General features: G+C 32.0%; 1 protein-coding gene across 1 annotated transcript; it reads right to left on the bottom strand.

Annotated features, from left to right (window-relative positions):
* Window positions 1-803: 803 nt before the first annotated feature.
* LOC102586474 (cytochrome P450 82C4-like) lies at window positions 804-3,696 on the bottom strand. Its single transcript, XM_006346611.2, has 2 exons — window positions 2,700-3,696; window positions 804-1,658 (listed from the first exon to the last, which is right to left on the bottom strand). The coding sequence occupies exons 1-2, from the start codon at window positions 3,621-3,623 to the stop codon at window positions 1,026-1,028; spliced, it is 1,557 nt and encodes a 518-aa protein (XP_006346673.1). The 5' UTR covers window positions 3,624-3,696; the 3' UTR covers window positions 804-1,025.
* Window positions 3,697-18,218: the final 14,522 nt, after the last annotated feature.

Here is an 18,218-nt window from a genome sequence, read left to right as displayed (position 1 = left end):
TGTTATGATTTGTTGTATTTGAGAACAAACACATTGAGACTATGTAATTATTTCAATTCTGTACTTTCTGGTATTAGAGGCTTGTACATGTGACAACCAGGCTTTGGAGTGTTAACAAAATGAATAAGTTTTCAGCTTTTTTTGTGCTTGTTTCATCTTTCCACTTTTCTTTCGTTTTGTTCGATTGAGGTTGAATTGTCTTGGTGGGAATAGGCAAGTGGTCATCACGTTCAATTTGGGGTCGTGACAAATGATATCAGAGCCCTAGGTTAATAGGTCTCACGTGTCTACAAGCCAAGTCTAAGTAGGGAGTGTGAATTAGTAGCATCTGGTGAGCGCTTCATTGCTTTGCGTGGCAAGGCATTTTTCGAATTGATATGGTTCTTTTTATCTTTTTAAAAACTCTTAGAGTCGCTCCATTTTTCCTTTCCTTTATTAGAGTGTGATATGGTTCTGTGGAATTTTGTGTCGGTCACGGTCCTAAATTAGATCGTGACAGTAGTAAATATAACAGTTTTATTGACATGACACTAAATTGTGTTTATATACTATTAGCGACTCATGTTTAGGGACGAAAGATTGACGAATTTTGTTTCGTCATTCACAAAAAATAATTTTAAAGTGATAATATAATTCATCACTGATAATGAATTTTTTTTGTAGTGTGTCTTTTCACAATAACATATAGCACGGTTTATATCATTTGTGTACATTTTTATGCCTTTAAGAAATTATTGTTAATCATATATTTTGAAGTATTTTAATAATAGAAAATTGAGACTAAGAGTTCTTTCTTCATAATCTAAATAAAAAACATTAAAATCTTACTATCAATTACAATGAAGGAATCAGTGACTTATCCCAAAATTTAACATTTTGATTTTGACACTTAGCTTCAAACTTTGTTATCCTATTAGTCTGACAAAATAGTACACACACTGACACTGCATAGGCATTACTTATTTGATAGTATTAAGCATACAATAGGCCCTCAACTTATCACACTCAACCTGCATATTCTTTGTTCAAAGATTTTGGTAGAGTTCCACAGCCAGTCTTGGAGAAACAAATGGTTGAAGAGGCTTCACTTTAGGTAAGGCAATGCCTAAGCCCTCACTTAAATCTATTGGTTCCTCTCTTGTCGTTGATATATTGAATCCATGAAGTAATTTTGCTAGCGTCAAATGCACTACTTGACTTCCAAACGTCAAACCAGGGCACATTCTTCTTCCAGAGCTAAACGGAATATATTCAAAATTTTGTCCTCTAAAATTAAACTCTGAATGTTCCTTCAAGAACCACCTCTCTGGTTTAAACTCATTTGGATCTTCCCAAATTCTCGAATCTCGTTGAAGCTTCCACAAGTTAACAATCAAACGAGTTCCCTTTTTAATATGATAATTACCAACGTAACAGTCTTCGATGGCCTCTCGAGGCCCTGCCAAAGGACCGGGTGGGTAGAGACGTAAGGTTTCTTTTACTATGGCTTGCAAATAAGGAAGGTTTTTAATGTCGGATTCTTCAACCCATCTATTTCTTCCTACATGCTCTTCTAGCTCATCCTGGGCTAATTTCAATGAGCGGGTGCCATTTATTAGCATAGATAGTGCCCATATTAATGTCTCTGCAGTGCTCTCTGATGCTGTCATGATAAGTATCTGCGCAAGTAACATTCTTTTCATGACGGACTAAATCAAAAGTGTGCAAGATAAATTAGGATAAGAAAATATAAACTTATAATTCTTAGTATAATTTTAGGTTAAATTACATAGAGCATATAGTGGTAGTCAGTTAACTTTATCATTGTTCAATATAATTATGTCTACAAAAATAATTTTCTTTGTTGATTAGGTGAAAAATTATAAATAGAAAAAAAAATTAAAAAATTTGGTAAATAAAATTACTAAGGTCAATCATATTTCTTTATTTTGTTCCTTCCATCATTCCTCACTTTTATGAATTATGATACGCCAAATCTGATTCGATGGTGAGTGAAGTAATTTTTTTTCTTCAATTTATTAGAATGGCGTGTTTCATGCCATTAATGAACTTGAAAACACGAGGGATTTGCTTTATATATATAAACGTAATGTTGTACACGAAATAATTTTCCAATGGGTGAAAAGTATAGGATATTTGTAACAAATACTTACTCTATTCGTTTTTAATTGTCATAATTTTCTTTTTAGAATAAACCATAATGTCGTTATTCCGTTTTACTTATCCATTTTGAAAAATCAAGAAAAGACAATTTTCTTAACTGTTATTCCCTCAATTAATAAATTTTGAAAAAGGTAAAACCTCTTTAATGAGTAAATTGATTTTGGAATTCTATCAATTAATAGGAGTAAAAGAGTAAACTCAATACGACAATTATTATTTTCTTAATAAGTGTATCAAGTCAAAAATGGATAAGTAAATAGGAACAGAGAAAGTATGAATTTTGACTAACATTTTAAGAAGAATTTTTTCATCAAGATGAAAAAAATTGCAATTCATAGTATTTTCGGTATAATATTTTTAAAATATCTAAAATTTTATTTTTGAAAATTAATTAATTTGACTCTAAAAAAAGCAACATAACAACTAAAAAGGAACCGAGTGAATAACTTTCAAGCTCAGATTGGGGCATCCAATTTTATTGATGACATGGGCCGTGGCTGTAAGTAACCAAAGCAGTTGAGATAAAGATGGCTTACCAAAGCTGTTGCCTTGATAATGGCATTACGGTCGTATCCAGACTCCATTGTTTCCTCAGGAAGAGTAGAAAGCATCACATCAAAAAAATCAGATTGGTCTGATCCACTAGAATTTGAATCACAATCTTTTCTTTTCTCTATATGTTGTTTTAACCAGCTATCCAACACACTATCAACTTCTTTATAAGTCTGTTTCATTGATTTAATGTGTCCACCAATATCCATCCATTCAATCGACGGAATTGCATCAGAAAAAACAAAAGTCCCACCGAGGTACAACACTTTCTTTATTGACTCCTTGAAATTCATCTCCGCCTCAAAACATCCGGTAAATCGCTTCCCAACAAGCATTCTGATGATTATATTGAACGTTATGTTCTCAAACCAACTACTTAAGTTCACTTCACTATTATTATTACTACTACAATTTGAGTACAAGTCTTTTATAGAGCAATTCACTTCTGATGTACGGACGTGCTTTAGCTTCTCAAGACGACTGTTGGTTAAGAGTTCAACAGTTACCATTTTACGAATATCACGCCAGTATTGTCCGTAAGGGGCTAAAGCAAAAATTGCTCCATTGTAGCCTAAGTACTTGCTTAATGCCATGCTTGGTCGACTAGCAAATATTTTATCATTGCCAGCTGTGAAGCAATCTTTAACCATTTCCCAACTGCTGACAACAAGAGCTGGATGGGATCCCAGCTGCAGTTGAAAAATGGGTCCATATTTATCTGTCATGAGTCCAAGGATTCGACAAACAGGAAGATCGCCACTAAGAAGATAGAGGTGACCTATAAAGGGCAACGCACCTGGAGCTTTAGGTGCAACAGTTTCTCTGTTTCTAGTTTTGTATTTGCAAGCAACAAAAAGGGCTAACAACCAAGCAATTGATAGTGCTAAGAGTTCAGAAAGAAAATACATGTTGATTATATGGTAGCTAGGTAGTGGACTGAATTTTTAGAAGCTATTGAGGTTACTACTAGACGAGAGTAGATAGTGGGTATTTATAATTGAACTGGTTATAAAATTAAAAGAGCTAACAATCTGGTGATAGAGACCACACATACAGTGAGATTTTATGTATGATTTTCTTTTATATAAAATAAGTAGTGTACTATTTATCACGGTTGTGATACAGTGATAAGTACTCCTTCATCATTAACAAGAGGTTTCGATTTCAGTACAAAAAAAATAAAATGTTGTAACTTCATATGACAATGAAAAATTGATATAGTTTGATAAGTAAATGTAAGCTTTTAGTTTAGCTATAATAATATTTCTACTAAAAATAAGGTATTCTTCTTCTTACCTTCTCTCACATGAAGTTACTATTTCTACTAAATATATAAAAGGACGATTGAACATTTCATTCATAAAATTGTGGACAAGCTTATGTCAAAAAATAGACATAAGTTTGAAGAAGGACTCAAAGTGCACCAATATTACAAACATAGGAAATTATTTGTGCTTCATGTAAATAATAAGAAATGACTTTGAATTTTAATCCAAAGATAAAGAATTATTTAGGGCTTTTTCTCGTTTGAAACAATTCAGATTTTATTTTATGTGGCTTAAAATTAAAAGATGTACAATCTGGGGACAGCGACTTGTAGTCCTATACGGACTTAGGGGTGTACATGATCGGGTTGGTTTGGGTTTTCCAAATATCAAACCAAATCATTTGTGTAAAAATTTAAAATTTATAAACCAAACCATACTAATAAAATTCGGATTTTTTCAAGTTTTTCAACCTCGAGTTGGTTCGGGTTTTTCAAATACCAAACTAAACCATTGTGTCGAATTTTTAAATTTATAAAATCAAACAAAACTAATAAACCTCGGATTTTTTCAGATTTTTGGATTTTTTCGGTAAAGTTTGCATACAAACATATAATTAACTTGTGCTCCAAATATTTCTTTAGTCCAACCAAAATACAATTATCTATGGTGTTTCTTAAAAAATATTTTAATTGTCTAAACCAATGTAAAACTAAAGAACAAATATTCAATATTATTGTCATTCTTAGTATTGAATTGATTTTATTTTTGCATTATTATTAATTTGATATTGATTTAAGTTTTATTATAATTATCAACATCTATGAACTATAATCTTTATTGGACCATTCCGAATTCTAAGTTTTAAACTTGAAATAATATATTAAAAGATAAAAACTATGAAATAGTATAAGAAATATTTTAAAATTATATCAATGTAAATATTTTATATATAAATAAATTTAAATTACATATATAATTTCGGGTTGATTTTTTTAGTTAAAACCAAACCAACCCAAATATAGTCGGGGGTTTTTTTCCAATACCAAACCAAGTCAAACCAAATCACTAGTCGGATTTTTTGTTCGGTTTGACTCAGCTTGCGGTTTGATTCGGTTTTCGGTTCGATTTTATACACCCCTATGTACGGTCTATAAAGACGAAAAAATTATTGAAAGCATGTTTTGAACTTAGGTATCTTCTTTGGAAAGATGGAAGAATGTAAATCACAAAACACACCATATTATTGTTATTAATTACTCCCTCCGTCCCATTTTATGTGAGGTACTTTGACTCGACACGGAGTTTAAGAAAGAAAGGAAGACTTTTAAAACTTGTGGTCTATAATGAATGATAGAAATTTGTGTGGCTGTATATCATTTCATTAAGGGTAAAATAGACATTTTATAGTCAAATTGTTACTTTATATAGAAATGTGCCATTCGTTTTGGGACTGACTAAAAAAAAAGTAAGTCACATAAATTGAGACAGAGGGAGCACTACATTAGCCATTCTACTGATCTAACTGAATCAAACCTTCATAAATCATATTCTTTAGTCAAGTTTATCGATGTATCAACACTTTGATAGTGTCTCATGGCCTTGGTTGTAACATTTAAATATATGAAAAATAAATTAATCATAAATAAAATTCAAAGAAACAAATATATTTTATTAATAAAATATTATGGGTACAAATCTATTTATTCCCTTGATTATTATCTCTTAAGATTTCTTCGTGATTCGAGAGTCATTAATGACATATTTCTCAAATTAGGATGATTCAGACTTTCTATAATTCGAGGGTCGTTAGTAGAGTTTTTTCTCGAACTAGGATGATTTGGACTTGATATTCATAGAAGGATGTGTGGATCTTCTTGAAGTATTTGATTATCAAAAAGACTTTGACATCTCTAGATATATTTATTATTATATTCTAGTGTTTTGATGATCCTCACAAATGCAGGGACCTGGTCCTTGGCAGAGTACTTTCGTCCAGATTCAAAGTGGTGCAAATCTGTAAAGTTAGCTTTACAGTTGTCTTGTCAGGTTGGTTGGTGAGATGTGCAGCGTACTTCACCAAAAAAAAGGGCGAACGAAGTTGTTTGTTTAAGTGGTCAAAACTCTTGTTGGTAACTGATATATATATATATATATATATATATATATACACACACAACAATAAACAAACAACATTATTCATTCAAGAAGAGACAAAGCTAGCAAGTCTTTTTCAAGAACTAAAGCATCAAAGAACGCAGAAAGGGACATAGTCCCGAAAAGTCTGCGAACGAGAAAAGGATTAAAAGACAGTTGTCAAAAGGCTACCAACTCTGATGTGGTTGGTGCACAACCTTTCATGACAACAGGCTTTCAGCCAATGGCCTTGTCCCAAGGGTTTGTGTCCACTTTGATAATAGTCTCTTCTCCAAACACAAACCCAAGTTTTGGCAAACAAAGTTGTGAATTTCTGAAAATTCATAAGCTCAAAAAGAAAAGGCCATCTTCAAGAAAGAACATTGCTCATGCTCAACAAAGGGACTTGATGAAGTGTTGAAACGTCTTTGTTGTATTTTGAGTTTTGTGTCTTATGTGCTTAAATTGTAAATCTATTCCTAAGCTATAAAGGAATTAGATCTTTTTCAGTTCATACAAAAAGTCTAAATCAGTCAGGTTGAGTGGTTTAGTGGGCAACATTGTTGTTGCTTAGTTGAATTCTAAATCATCTAAGAGTTAGGTGGTTTAGTGGGCAACATTGTTGTTGCTTAGTCAAAGTCTAAATCGTCAAGAGGGTGGTGGTTTAGTGGGCAACATGTGTGTTGCTTAGTTGAAGTCTAAGTTATCTAAGAGGTAGGTAGCTTAGTGGGAAATAATGTTATTGTTTAGTTGCTTTCTTTGTAGTAGATGTGCTACATTGAGGGGGAAGGGATTTAGTGTTAAATTCCTAGGTTGCAAGAGTTTGTAATCTGAATTGTTTCTCCGTTTGAGTGAAATGGAGTTTGGGTTGAAATCCTGTGAGGACAGGTCGTGATTTTCACCGCCCTTGAGCAAGGGGGTTTCCACATAAAATCCTTGTGCAGATTTTACTTTCAGCCATTTACTTTCAACATTTATTTCAGTTAGTGTTCTTGCTGAGTCAAGGGACCTGGTCTGTTGACGTATAGTGGACGCGTACTACTTCTTGTGCTTACATTACTTTTCTTACTGTGTCAAGGGACCCGGTCCATTGATTGTTAGTGGACACGTACATTCCAACATTTATAAATATCCCAGAGTTTATGGAATATTCGAAATCTTGATCTTTATAATACTCAAGTGTTATTTTGGAGCTGATTTGGAGTTTTGATGATTTAACCAACTTCGAAAATCTAACAAGGGACAAGATCCCAAGAGACACTAAAGTGTCCGTACATGAAAAAGATTATTGTCTAAAAGCTGCAACTATATATGTCAAGCCTGTTGTGGTTGGTGCACGTCTTTTTAGAGTAGTATGCTCATAGTCAATGGCTTGGCTCCAAGGGTTTGTGTCCATCTTATACTAGTCTCTTCCAGAATGACATAAAAAAAGTTTTTGCATTCAAAAAGTTCATTCACAAAGCATAAACCATCTTCAAGGAAGAAAATTGTTCATACTCAATGAGAGACCTGATGGAATGGTGTAACGTCTTTTGTTGTATTTTGAGCTTTGTGTCTTGTGTTCATATATTGTAAATCTACTCCTAAGTTATAAATGATAGTAGATCAATTACTTGTCTATGTCTTTAGGCTGAGTCGGATTAACTAGAGTTAGTTAGTCAAATCATCTATATTTTAGTCAAGCCTTATTTCGTCATTGATTTGATGTTCTCTTGGGTAGAGTTTCTTAGGAGTGTCAACTAGAGTTAGTTGATGTATGGTTGCAGTAGAGTTGCCTCTTGTTTCTTCTCTTATCTTTGAGATTTGAGTTGGTGGCTAGAGTTATCCTTGTTGGATTCTTGAAGTCTAGATTAACTAGAGCTAGGTTGTTTTAATGGGTAATATAGTTATTGCTTAGAGTAATAGTGTTGTTACAATAAGGGAAAATGGATTACGAGTGTAATTCCTAGGTTACAAGAGTTTGTAATCTGAAGTTTTGCTCTGTTTGAGTGAAATGGAGTTGGGTTGAAATCCTGCGAGACAGGTCGTGACTTTCTCCTCCCTTAAGAAAGGAGGTTTCCATGTAGAATCTCATGTGTTTGATTTACTTTAAGTTATTTATTTTCTACATTGTTATTCTGTCAAAGGACCTGGTCCATTGATTGTTAGTAAACGCATACATTCTTTCAATTCGTATTAGAGTGGGTTCTTGATCTAGTTAACACCAAGAGAGAATTTTGTTTAAAAATGGCTGCTTCACTAAACTTGAAAGAGATACAGTAATCAACCAGACTACCTCGATTTAATGGTCAATTCTATAGTTGGTAGAAAACTGACATGCACGATTATTTGATGGTTGATGACAATGAGCTTTGGGACATTATTCTATTGATGACCTCATATTCCTACAATAGATGCCAAAGAAGTAGAGGCCACCAGAGTTGTTCCCAAAACTCCGCAAAAATACAATGAGGCTGATAGAAAGAAGATCATAAAGAACTGCATAGCTAAGAAGTTATTAGTGGGTGGGATAGGAGCTAAAGAGTACTACATAATCTCAGCTTGTGAATCTGCTAAGGTAATTTGGGATTGTCTCAAAACGGCTCATGAAGGGACTGAGCAAGTGAAGGAATTAAAGGTGGACATGTTTACCACCCAATATGAAAACTTCACGATGAGAGAAGGTGAATCCATCTAGGAAATTCAAACTAGGTTCACCGCCATTACAAATGAGCTTAGGTTCTTGGGAGAACTCATTACTCCAAGTAAACATGTCATATATTTTAATTGTGATGGTTTTAAAAAATCTATTTTTTGTTATATATTATAAAATAACCAAAAATTGGAATGTATAATTTTTTAAAAATAACCGACCAAACTGTACCATTGACACCCCTAGATACTATCCTACTTTTGTTGTTTTTTTTTTTTACTTATTTTTAAATATTGTTAGCCTAAAATTAAACAAGTGCTTAAAAGCATCTTTTAACCTTTTCAAACACCTTTAAATTAAATTTTTTTAGCAAAAGTCAAAACACCAAAAAATAAGTTAATTCAAACGAACACAATAGCAGTACAATGTAACATTCAACCAGTGGAAAAGGATACAAACATTTGATGGATAGTCTAGTTGAAACTATCATTGAGGAAAACATGCGTAGATAGCAAAATTTATGAAACTTTATCAGATGTTTTCAATTTTAATTGAGGCTCTACAGGATGTGATCAATTTTAGTTAGGTTTCTTAAAGGATACGATAATCAAAACCCTAGTTCATGAGTGTATAAAAAGTATTATATTCCCTTGAAATATCATCTAAAGAATATCATATAAATTCTTTGTATTTATAAAGATCAAAATCCGAATGTCCCATAAATTCTTGGTATATTCATAAAGTGGTCAAGATATGCCGAAGGCTTTGTGATAATCAAATACTTCAAGAAGAAGCACAATTTTTTTCATGGAGATTAAGTACAAATGATCCTAATTAGAGAAATGTGTGACTATCGACAATCTTAAGAGAGAAGAATCAAGGGAGGAACATATTTCCTACCCACAATGTTTATCAATATAATTTTGTTTCTTCATATTTTATTTGTAATTGCAATTTATTTCTATCACTTTAAAATTTGTTGCAAACAAATTGGCATGCCCATGAGACAAAAACTGCCCTTTATCTATCTTCTTTCAAAAATCAATATGCAAATCTGCAACCACGAAACCACAAATGTGGAAGCTCCATTGTTATGGATACTTCAAGTCTCGTCTTTGAGTTTAATCAATTATACACTCCGACAAGCCTGAAGTAGGGGATATTTGTAGACATTGAAATTTTGGAGGACTGTACAAGTCAAGTTCAATTTCAGTTAGGATTGTTAGAGCCTACTCCACCTTAAAGGCAATAAAAGCCTAGTTATGCCTCCATAAAGTATAATATATTCCTTAAAGAGGCATCTCAAATATCTCATAACTCTTGGTATTCACAAAAAGATCATGAAGACATCAAATACTATCTTTCTATAAAAATTCTCAAATTCTTCGATATTCTTCAAGATCAATATCTCGTAGTTTATTTTCTATCACTTTAAAACTTGTTGCAAATAATTGTTTTAATAAAAAAATATTTTCTGTAAAAAAAAAACAAGCCTTTTGAAAATAAGGAAAAATACTTCATTTAATGAAATAAGAAAAACAAGTGATATCGTCTCTTCTCACCCTCATAACTAGGGGTGTACAAAATCGAACCGAAAATCGAACCAAACCGCAAACCGAGTCAAATTGAGAAAAAAAACCCGACTAGTGGTTGGTTTGACTTGGTTTGGTATTGGAAAAAAAAACCCGACTATATTTGGGTTGGTTTGGTTTTAATTTAAAAAAAACAACCCGAGACCAAACCAACCCGACATTATATATATAATTTTAAAATTTTATTTTATATTTTATGCATAAAAATATTTATTTTGATATAATTTTTAAATATTTCTTATACTTTTTCATAGTTTTTATCTTTTAATATATTACTTCAAGTTTGAAACTTAGAATTCCGAATGGTTTTTGAAACTTAGAATTCTAAATGGTTCAATAAAGATTATAGTCCACAGATGTTAATTATAATAAAGCTTAAATCAAAATCAAATTAATACTAATGCAAAAAGAAAATCAATTCAACACTAAGAATGACTATAATATTGAATATTTGTTCTTTGGTTTTACATTGGTTTAGACAATTCAAATACAATAATCTAATTTTAATTTCCTTTAATATTTAGTCATGTAACTAATACTTATTAAACTTAATTTTAGCATGATTTAGTACTTTTAAATTATGATCATTTTCATTATGACTTGTTAATTTGCAATATTTGTTTTACGCGATTTCATTATTATTATTTTTTTGTTGGATATTTTAGTGTCATTACTCATATCATATTTTGTGCTATTTTCTTAAGAAACACCTTAGATAGTTGTATTTTGGTAGGACTAAAGAAATATTTGAAGTACAAGTATATGTTTGTATGAATACTTTACCGGAAAAATCTGAAAAAACCCGAAAATCCAAAAAACCCAAAAAAACCCGAGATTAAAAAATTCGAGTTTTATTGATTTGGTTTGGTTTATAGATTTAAAAGACACAAATGGTTTGGTTTGATAATTGAAAACCCCGAATCAATCCGGTCATGTACACCCCTACTCATAACCACCTTCCCATCACCAAAATCCATTCCAACCCCACCCAAATGTACATATGTTTGTTTTTGGCCGAACGCTAAATTTTTGTTACTTCTTTTATCTCAAGTTATATAAACTTTTTTTTTGGCAATTAAAAAAAAATAAAATTATATACGGAACACAAACACATATGTAAAAAAAAAAAATACTTTACGTAAAGTTTCTTTTACGTACTATGGCTTCCATGCAAATTAAAAGACTTTCCGTTTAAAAAATAATAATCTACTTTTTAAAACGAAGCGAGTATATCTTAGTATTTGATGAACGGATATTCTTCAACCAATCTGTCCTTATAATTGGTATAACATTTTCTTATTACATATTGAGTATGAAAAATAAAAAAACATATTGTGATAGTCAATTTTATCGGTTTTCACTGTTACATATATTGATTTATTTGTTTTTTTAAATCAAAGTTTATATTTACTCGTATTACTTGAAGAATACTACTGGAAGTTATAAGAGTTTTAAAGTCACCATTTTACGTTGATAAGTCAGATAATTAAAATAATAATAATAATAAGGCAGATAATTAATGTAAATCTCAAAAACATGAAGATAAGATATTTGTTATTTCCCCTCATTGACATTATTGATAAAACCATGAAACACGTTTAAGAACAGAAAAAATTTATAAAATGTTTTTTTTAAAAAACAAGTAGCTTTCGTGAAAAATATTACTTCCTTTGTTCCGTATTATGTGAGACCCTTATTTATTTTATCCCAAAAAAAATGTCATCTTATTATAATTAGAAATAATATATTTTTAGAATTTTTCTTTCTTATCCTTGATTTACAACCACATCAATATATAAGAATTGTTTTAAATCACAAGTTTCAATTTTTTTTCCGTAAACATCATATCAAGTCAAACGGTGTCATATAAAATAAAATGAAGAAAATATATTTAATAAAAGAACAAGTAGGTTTCGTGGAAAATATTATATATGATTAAAAAAACAAGTAGATTTCGTGGAAAATATTATATTCGATAAAAGAACAAATAGATTTCGTGAAAAATATTATATATTATTATATGTAATAAAAGAACAAGCATATTTCGTAAATACTTAATCATGGGTTGATCCAACCACATAATGCATTTGTGGTGTCAGTGCAAGCACATGATCAATACCTTCTGCTGATTACTTTTAAGTGGTTATTAGTGAAAGGAACCCCACCTTTTGGCTAATCCTTCAAATTATTAGGAGTATTTTATCATGATTTTACTTCTCCTACCATATGATCCTCCAATTATGTCACAATCCGAAATCGGATCGTGATGACGCCTACCACAACCTCCGAGCAGGTAAGTCAAAATCCAAAATTAAATTTGTGGAAGATAATAATTTAATAATAATTATGATAATAAGAAACAAGCGAAAAGAGGAATAAGAATACATAATAGGGCCTAGTATAAAACTATACATACGATACAAAATATACAAAAGAGGTCCAAAGGTGACAAAGAAAGACAAACTATACAACAGAACCAATCCCCGGAGCTAGTGTCGCCAGTACAGGAGATACTAAGTACATAAAGACTATATATACAAGAGAATGACTAATCAAAATACAAAATACAAGTCAGTCCAAAAGAAGGAAAACAACAAGTCTCCAAACTCCATGAGCTCACCACGATCCAAGTATGTGACAGTCACGGGAGAAACTGTTGTATTCCAAGTGTTTTGATAATCCTCACAAATGCAGGGATCCGGTCCATGGTAGAATGCTCTCGTCCAGGTTCAAAATGATGTACAACTCTAAAGCTCTCTTGTGAGGTGGTTCGTGAGAAGGTCAGCGTACTTCACTAATAGAAATGGGTGAGGTAGTTTTTTCAGTGGTCAATAACTCTTGTTGGTGATTGATATAGTATTCAACAAAAACAAACAACAATATAATTCATTTAAAAGAGCGAGTGAGTCTTTTCAAGAATTCAAGCATCAAAGAACACACACGGTAAGAGACGTGATAGACTATAGAAAAGCAATCTTGAAGTGCCGGTATTTTTGAATGCTTGTTGTGGTAAAATTGTAGAATTTGTTTCACATTCATAAAGAAACGTTTCAAAACCTTTGTGTGTATTAATTGTAAGAACACGGTTAGAGTTAATTATGTGTCTTATGTATTGAAGTCTGTATTAATTATAAGTAGTTGATATAGTGGGCAATGAATGCATTGTTTTGGCTCAGTAAGTAATAGAGGTATTAGTTAGTGTGAGATTAATAGTTTAGTCTCATTGTTGCATTTGGAATTTTTTTTTACTTCTGCTTATGATTAGTGAAAGCAGTTGAAAATCCTGTGTAATAGGTAGTAGTTTTACTCCCTTGAGCAAGGAGGTTTCCACGTAAAACTATTTGTTCCCATTGTCGAGTTTTTATCTCTTACTGCATTTTTACCATACGTTTGACCTGGTACTATAGCACACTGGTGGACGCATACATTCCAACAATTTGTATCAGAGCAGAGCTTTCTACTTGAATAACATCAAGAAAGGATCCTGCAAAGATGTAGGATCCACCAAGCTTAGAAGAAGGCCAATCTACCACTTGTCCTCCTCACTTTAATAGTCAGTATTATGGATAATAGAAGACCAGAATGCATGATTATATCATGGCGGAAGATAGTGAACTATCGGATGTTGTGCTTGATAGCCATTATGTTCCTACAAAGGATATGAAAAAAGGTGATCTGAATCGAGTAGTTCCCAAGTCCAGGAAAGAGTATGATGAAGCAGACAGGAAAAAGATAAAAAAAAAGTATAAAGCAAAGAAGTTGTTGGTCTGTGGAATAGGTGCAGATGAATACAACAAGATCTCAGCTTGTGACATAACCAAGGAAATATGGTACTGCCTAAAATCAACCCATGAAGGGACTACTGAAGTTAAAGAGTCAAACGTGGACATGTTAACAACTCAGTATGAAAATTTCAGTATGAAGGAAGGTGAAACTATTCATGAGATGCACTCCAGATTCACCTCCATTACTAACAAACTTCGATGTCTATGTGAACCCATTCATCCAAGCAAGCAAGTTCGAAAAATTCTTCGATTTCTTCCCAAGTCCTGAGAAAGCAAAGTGAATACCATCACTGAGGCCAAGAATCTGAAAACCCTTACAACAAATGAGTTGATCAGAACCTGCAGACTTATAAGCAAAACAAATTGCAAGATCTGTCCAAAAGAAAGGTAGATAAAGAAAAATATGGGGTGCTGAGAGCATATTCAAGTGACATGTCCTAAGATGATGAGGAGATGGCTTATTTGACTAGAAGGTTTAAAAAAATAGTCAAAAAGCATAGAGGGTTTCAATGAAAGGAAACTCCAGTAGGTCAGCAAATGCCAATGATCTTTGTCACAAATGCGGAAAGCCAGAACATTTCATGAGAGATTGTCCAAATCATAAGCAAGAATACAAAGACTACACCAAAGGAGACAAAGAAAAGCATAGGGACCAGGTCCCTTAACATGCTAGGCGAAAGGCAAGTGATGATCAGATGGTGAAGAAGGCATTTGTTGTATGGGGAAATGCCTCTGATAGTACACAACGCTCGTTAAATTTCCTAATTTTAGTAGGTCTATGAGCATAAAAAATCCATAAAACAACATATTCAATTTTCATACAACCACAATCAAATAATGCAGTACCATCTTGTACAACTAAATTTAATACATGTGCAACACATCTAATATGAAAAACATTAGTATTAATTGAACATAATCTAGTTTTTAACATACTAACAACATTTGTATTATCAGATGCATTATCTAATGCGACCATCATTGCTTTATCTAAAATCATATAAAAATTTAAAACACCTAAAACAGTTGAAGCTACATATGCACTAGTTTTTTTCTCTACACATTCTTTATAACTTAAGATTCTTTTTTGCATATTCCAGTTATGATCAATCCAATGTGCTGTAATAGTTAAATAATCATGGCCATTAACACTACGATTCATGTCGGAAGTTATAGACACTCTACAATCTAATATGCTAAATAAACAACGAAGATATTGACAATGTTTACCTTGATATAAAAAATAGTAGATTTAACAATATTTCGTGAAACACCACTAAAAGAAGGATTATAAGTTTGTTGAATATATTCAATAAAACCGGAATATGACGAAAAACCATAAGGCAAGCCACAAACAGAAACCATTTTAGCTAAATTTTCACGATCTCTTTCTTTCTTATATTTACGTTGTGTAAGTGGACCACTAGGGTTAGAAGGATCCAATGTTCCTTGAACCATATTAGAATCCCCTACCGATTGATTAACATTAATATCAACATCATTAACTTGAATTCCTTATTTTAATCGGCTAGAGATTTGGCTGCCTTATATTCAATCGGCATACAAGATAACAAATGTCTATTTAAGCCCCCCCGTCCCACCTTGACCTCCACCTTGTCTATGTATAAAGTGTTGCTTACACTTATTACAAATAGCAATAGAGTTTTTCTTATCTAAAGTCATAAATTGTCACACAATAGAAGTTTTTGAGTTTTGATACTTCACCTTCTCCGTTGTAGAAGGTACAAGTGGTGGGGGGGGGGAGAATTTTGCTCAGTTGGAATGGTAGTTTAAGTTGGAACTTCCGTCACCGGACTAGTAGGCGTTTCTTCTAATTCATCTTCTTCCGAATCAAATTCTACTTCTTCACCTGAATTTTCATCACAATCATTATTAGTATTACCATAACGTCGTTCTAAATATTCATGTTCAAGTTCAACATTTGTATCAATATTATAATGAGGAGTGAAAGAAGTATCATCAACATAAGTAGAATCATTTGTATTAAATCTAACTCTAGGCATTGATTTAGAAGAAGAACCACTACATTTAGTTTTATTTTTTTTCTTTACTATCTTTTTTAGAAAAAATAAATAGATTAGAAATACGGTTGTTACTTTCTCCTTACCAATATTTTTTTTGTTAGAACTCATATTTAATAAAATGTGAAGTGTAATATAAAAATAATAATAAAACAAAAACTAATTGCAAAAAATTAAATAAACAAATAAAAAATGAAACAAATATACCAAACGTCTGCGTTAATAGCAGACGTTATAACCGATTCTTAACGCTTGTAGTTTGTTGTAAGTTGTAATTTACAACTTCAATACTTGATATATATATGTATATATATATAATATAATATAATATGAGAATTTATAATTGATAACTAAATGGAATCAAGAATTAGGATTTAAGAATGAGAGGATACAAAATATAGATGAGAGAGTAGATGATTTTGTAAGAAATAATGAAGGATAAAGGGGGTATTTATAATATTAAAATGGACTAAAGTGTAGTTATTATAATTTTAGGGTTTAAATTAAAATATTAAAAGTAGGAGGTGGTAGGAGGTGTTGGGGAAGTGAAAAAGCTTCAAAAATCTATTATAGCCGTTGGAGGGCCCCACTAGTCGTTCCCCCAACGGTCCCCAATGGCTACAATTCGAAAAAAAAATAAAAAACTAATATAGTCCCGCGAAACCGGCCGGTTCAGCCGGGCCGGAAGCGGGCCAGACCAGGCCGAGTCGACCGGGACAAAGTCCTGAATAGTCCCCTAACCGGTCCCCCTACTCTAAATCCCCCAAAACTGGTAGCTAATACGGGACCGGGTCCAGGGAGACGGGTCTCGAGCTAGTAATGAGTCGGGGAGGGTGAACCCGATCCCCCTGCCAGGCCTAGTGTTGTCACTACTTTTACCAAAAGTTGTTGTACCTGGAAAAATATATGAGTTAATTAGTATAGTAGGGGAGGGTTAGGATTTAACAAGGAGACATATTTTAATAATATTAATGTACCTGTGGTTGTCCATGGTATGTGTGAGATTATGCTGGATATTTACCACCATACTTTGTTGTTGGTTTAATTAAGCAAAGAAAAATAATTTTATACAAAAATTCTCATCTTTTCAAGGAGATGTTAACAAGGAATAATATTTCAAGAATATTAATGTACTAGTGATTTTCCAAATGTTTGTGTTGAGTTTTGCTAAACATCTCCTATCATGTTTTGTTGTTGACTCTATTGTGCAAATAAAAAATAATAACATCAATTTTTTTTTTAAAAAAAAATGACATATTTTTTTAGGAGATCCTAGTTACTGCATGTATAAAAAGTAATACCTGCAACGGGATATAAGGGGATGTATTATGAATTTGAAAGAATGGTATATATGTTCCCACTCTGTGGAGAACTTGCAAATGAAGGGATATATGTGTAATTGTTAGAACTGTTTGCTATTCTTTTTCCTTTGTTCATCGAATCTTGATATATGCTCTCCTGGATACTTGTACTATAAAAATAACAACGAAATAATGAAACTAAAATTAAAAAAAGAAGAAGAATTATTTGTAAGAAATTATTATGTGAAAAAATAGTGACCTGTATGGATTAACCCAATTATTAGTATCAAACTGCTGAGGAGCTTTTTCTTGTGCAACAAAGTGAGCATTCATCTTTCCTTGTTTCTCCAATTCCATCTAATTAAAATTAATTAATCATTAATAAAATCTTATTGATTATATATAGGAATTGATTTGACGAATTATTTCTAAGAAAAATAATTATTTTCTTTAAATTTGCGATTTTACATTATTTTTCAATGATCAAGAAAAAAATTGGTAAAAGAACAAACTTTTCTAGCCATGACTTTTTGAAGAGATCATAGCAAGTTCCGTTCACACCAAGAGAGTTGATGAAGCGAAGGCTTTTGTTCGGTTGTTGGTTCATAATCCCTAAAAAATCATGTAGTTAGGAGGAGTATATTAACAACTACTTTAATACGTGAGTATATCACATTTAGACGATTGAAATATACTTATGGTGATGTTGTTGTATTCAACCTTAATGTTATAATTAAGAAGAACCATAAA

The sequence above is a fragment of the Solanum tuberosum genome, unplaced genomic scaffold, assembly GCF_000226075.1.
Source record: "Solanum tuberosum cultivar DM 1-3 516 R44 unplaced genomic scaffold, SolTub_3.0 scf00080, whole genome shotgun sequence".
NCBI classification, from domain to species: domain Eukaryota; kingdom Viridiplantae; phylum Streptophyta; class Magnoliopsida; order Solanales; family Solanaceae; genus Solanum; species Solanum tuberosum.
Note: the sequence above shows the minus strand (reverse complement) of the source record. Positions and strands in the feature narration are given on the sequence as shown.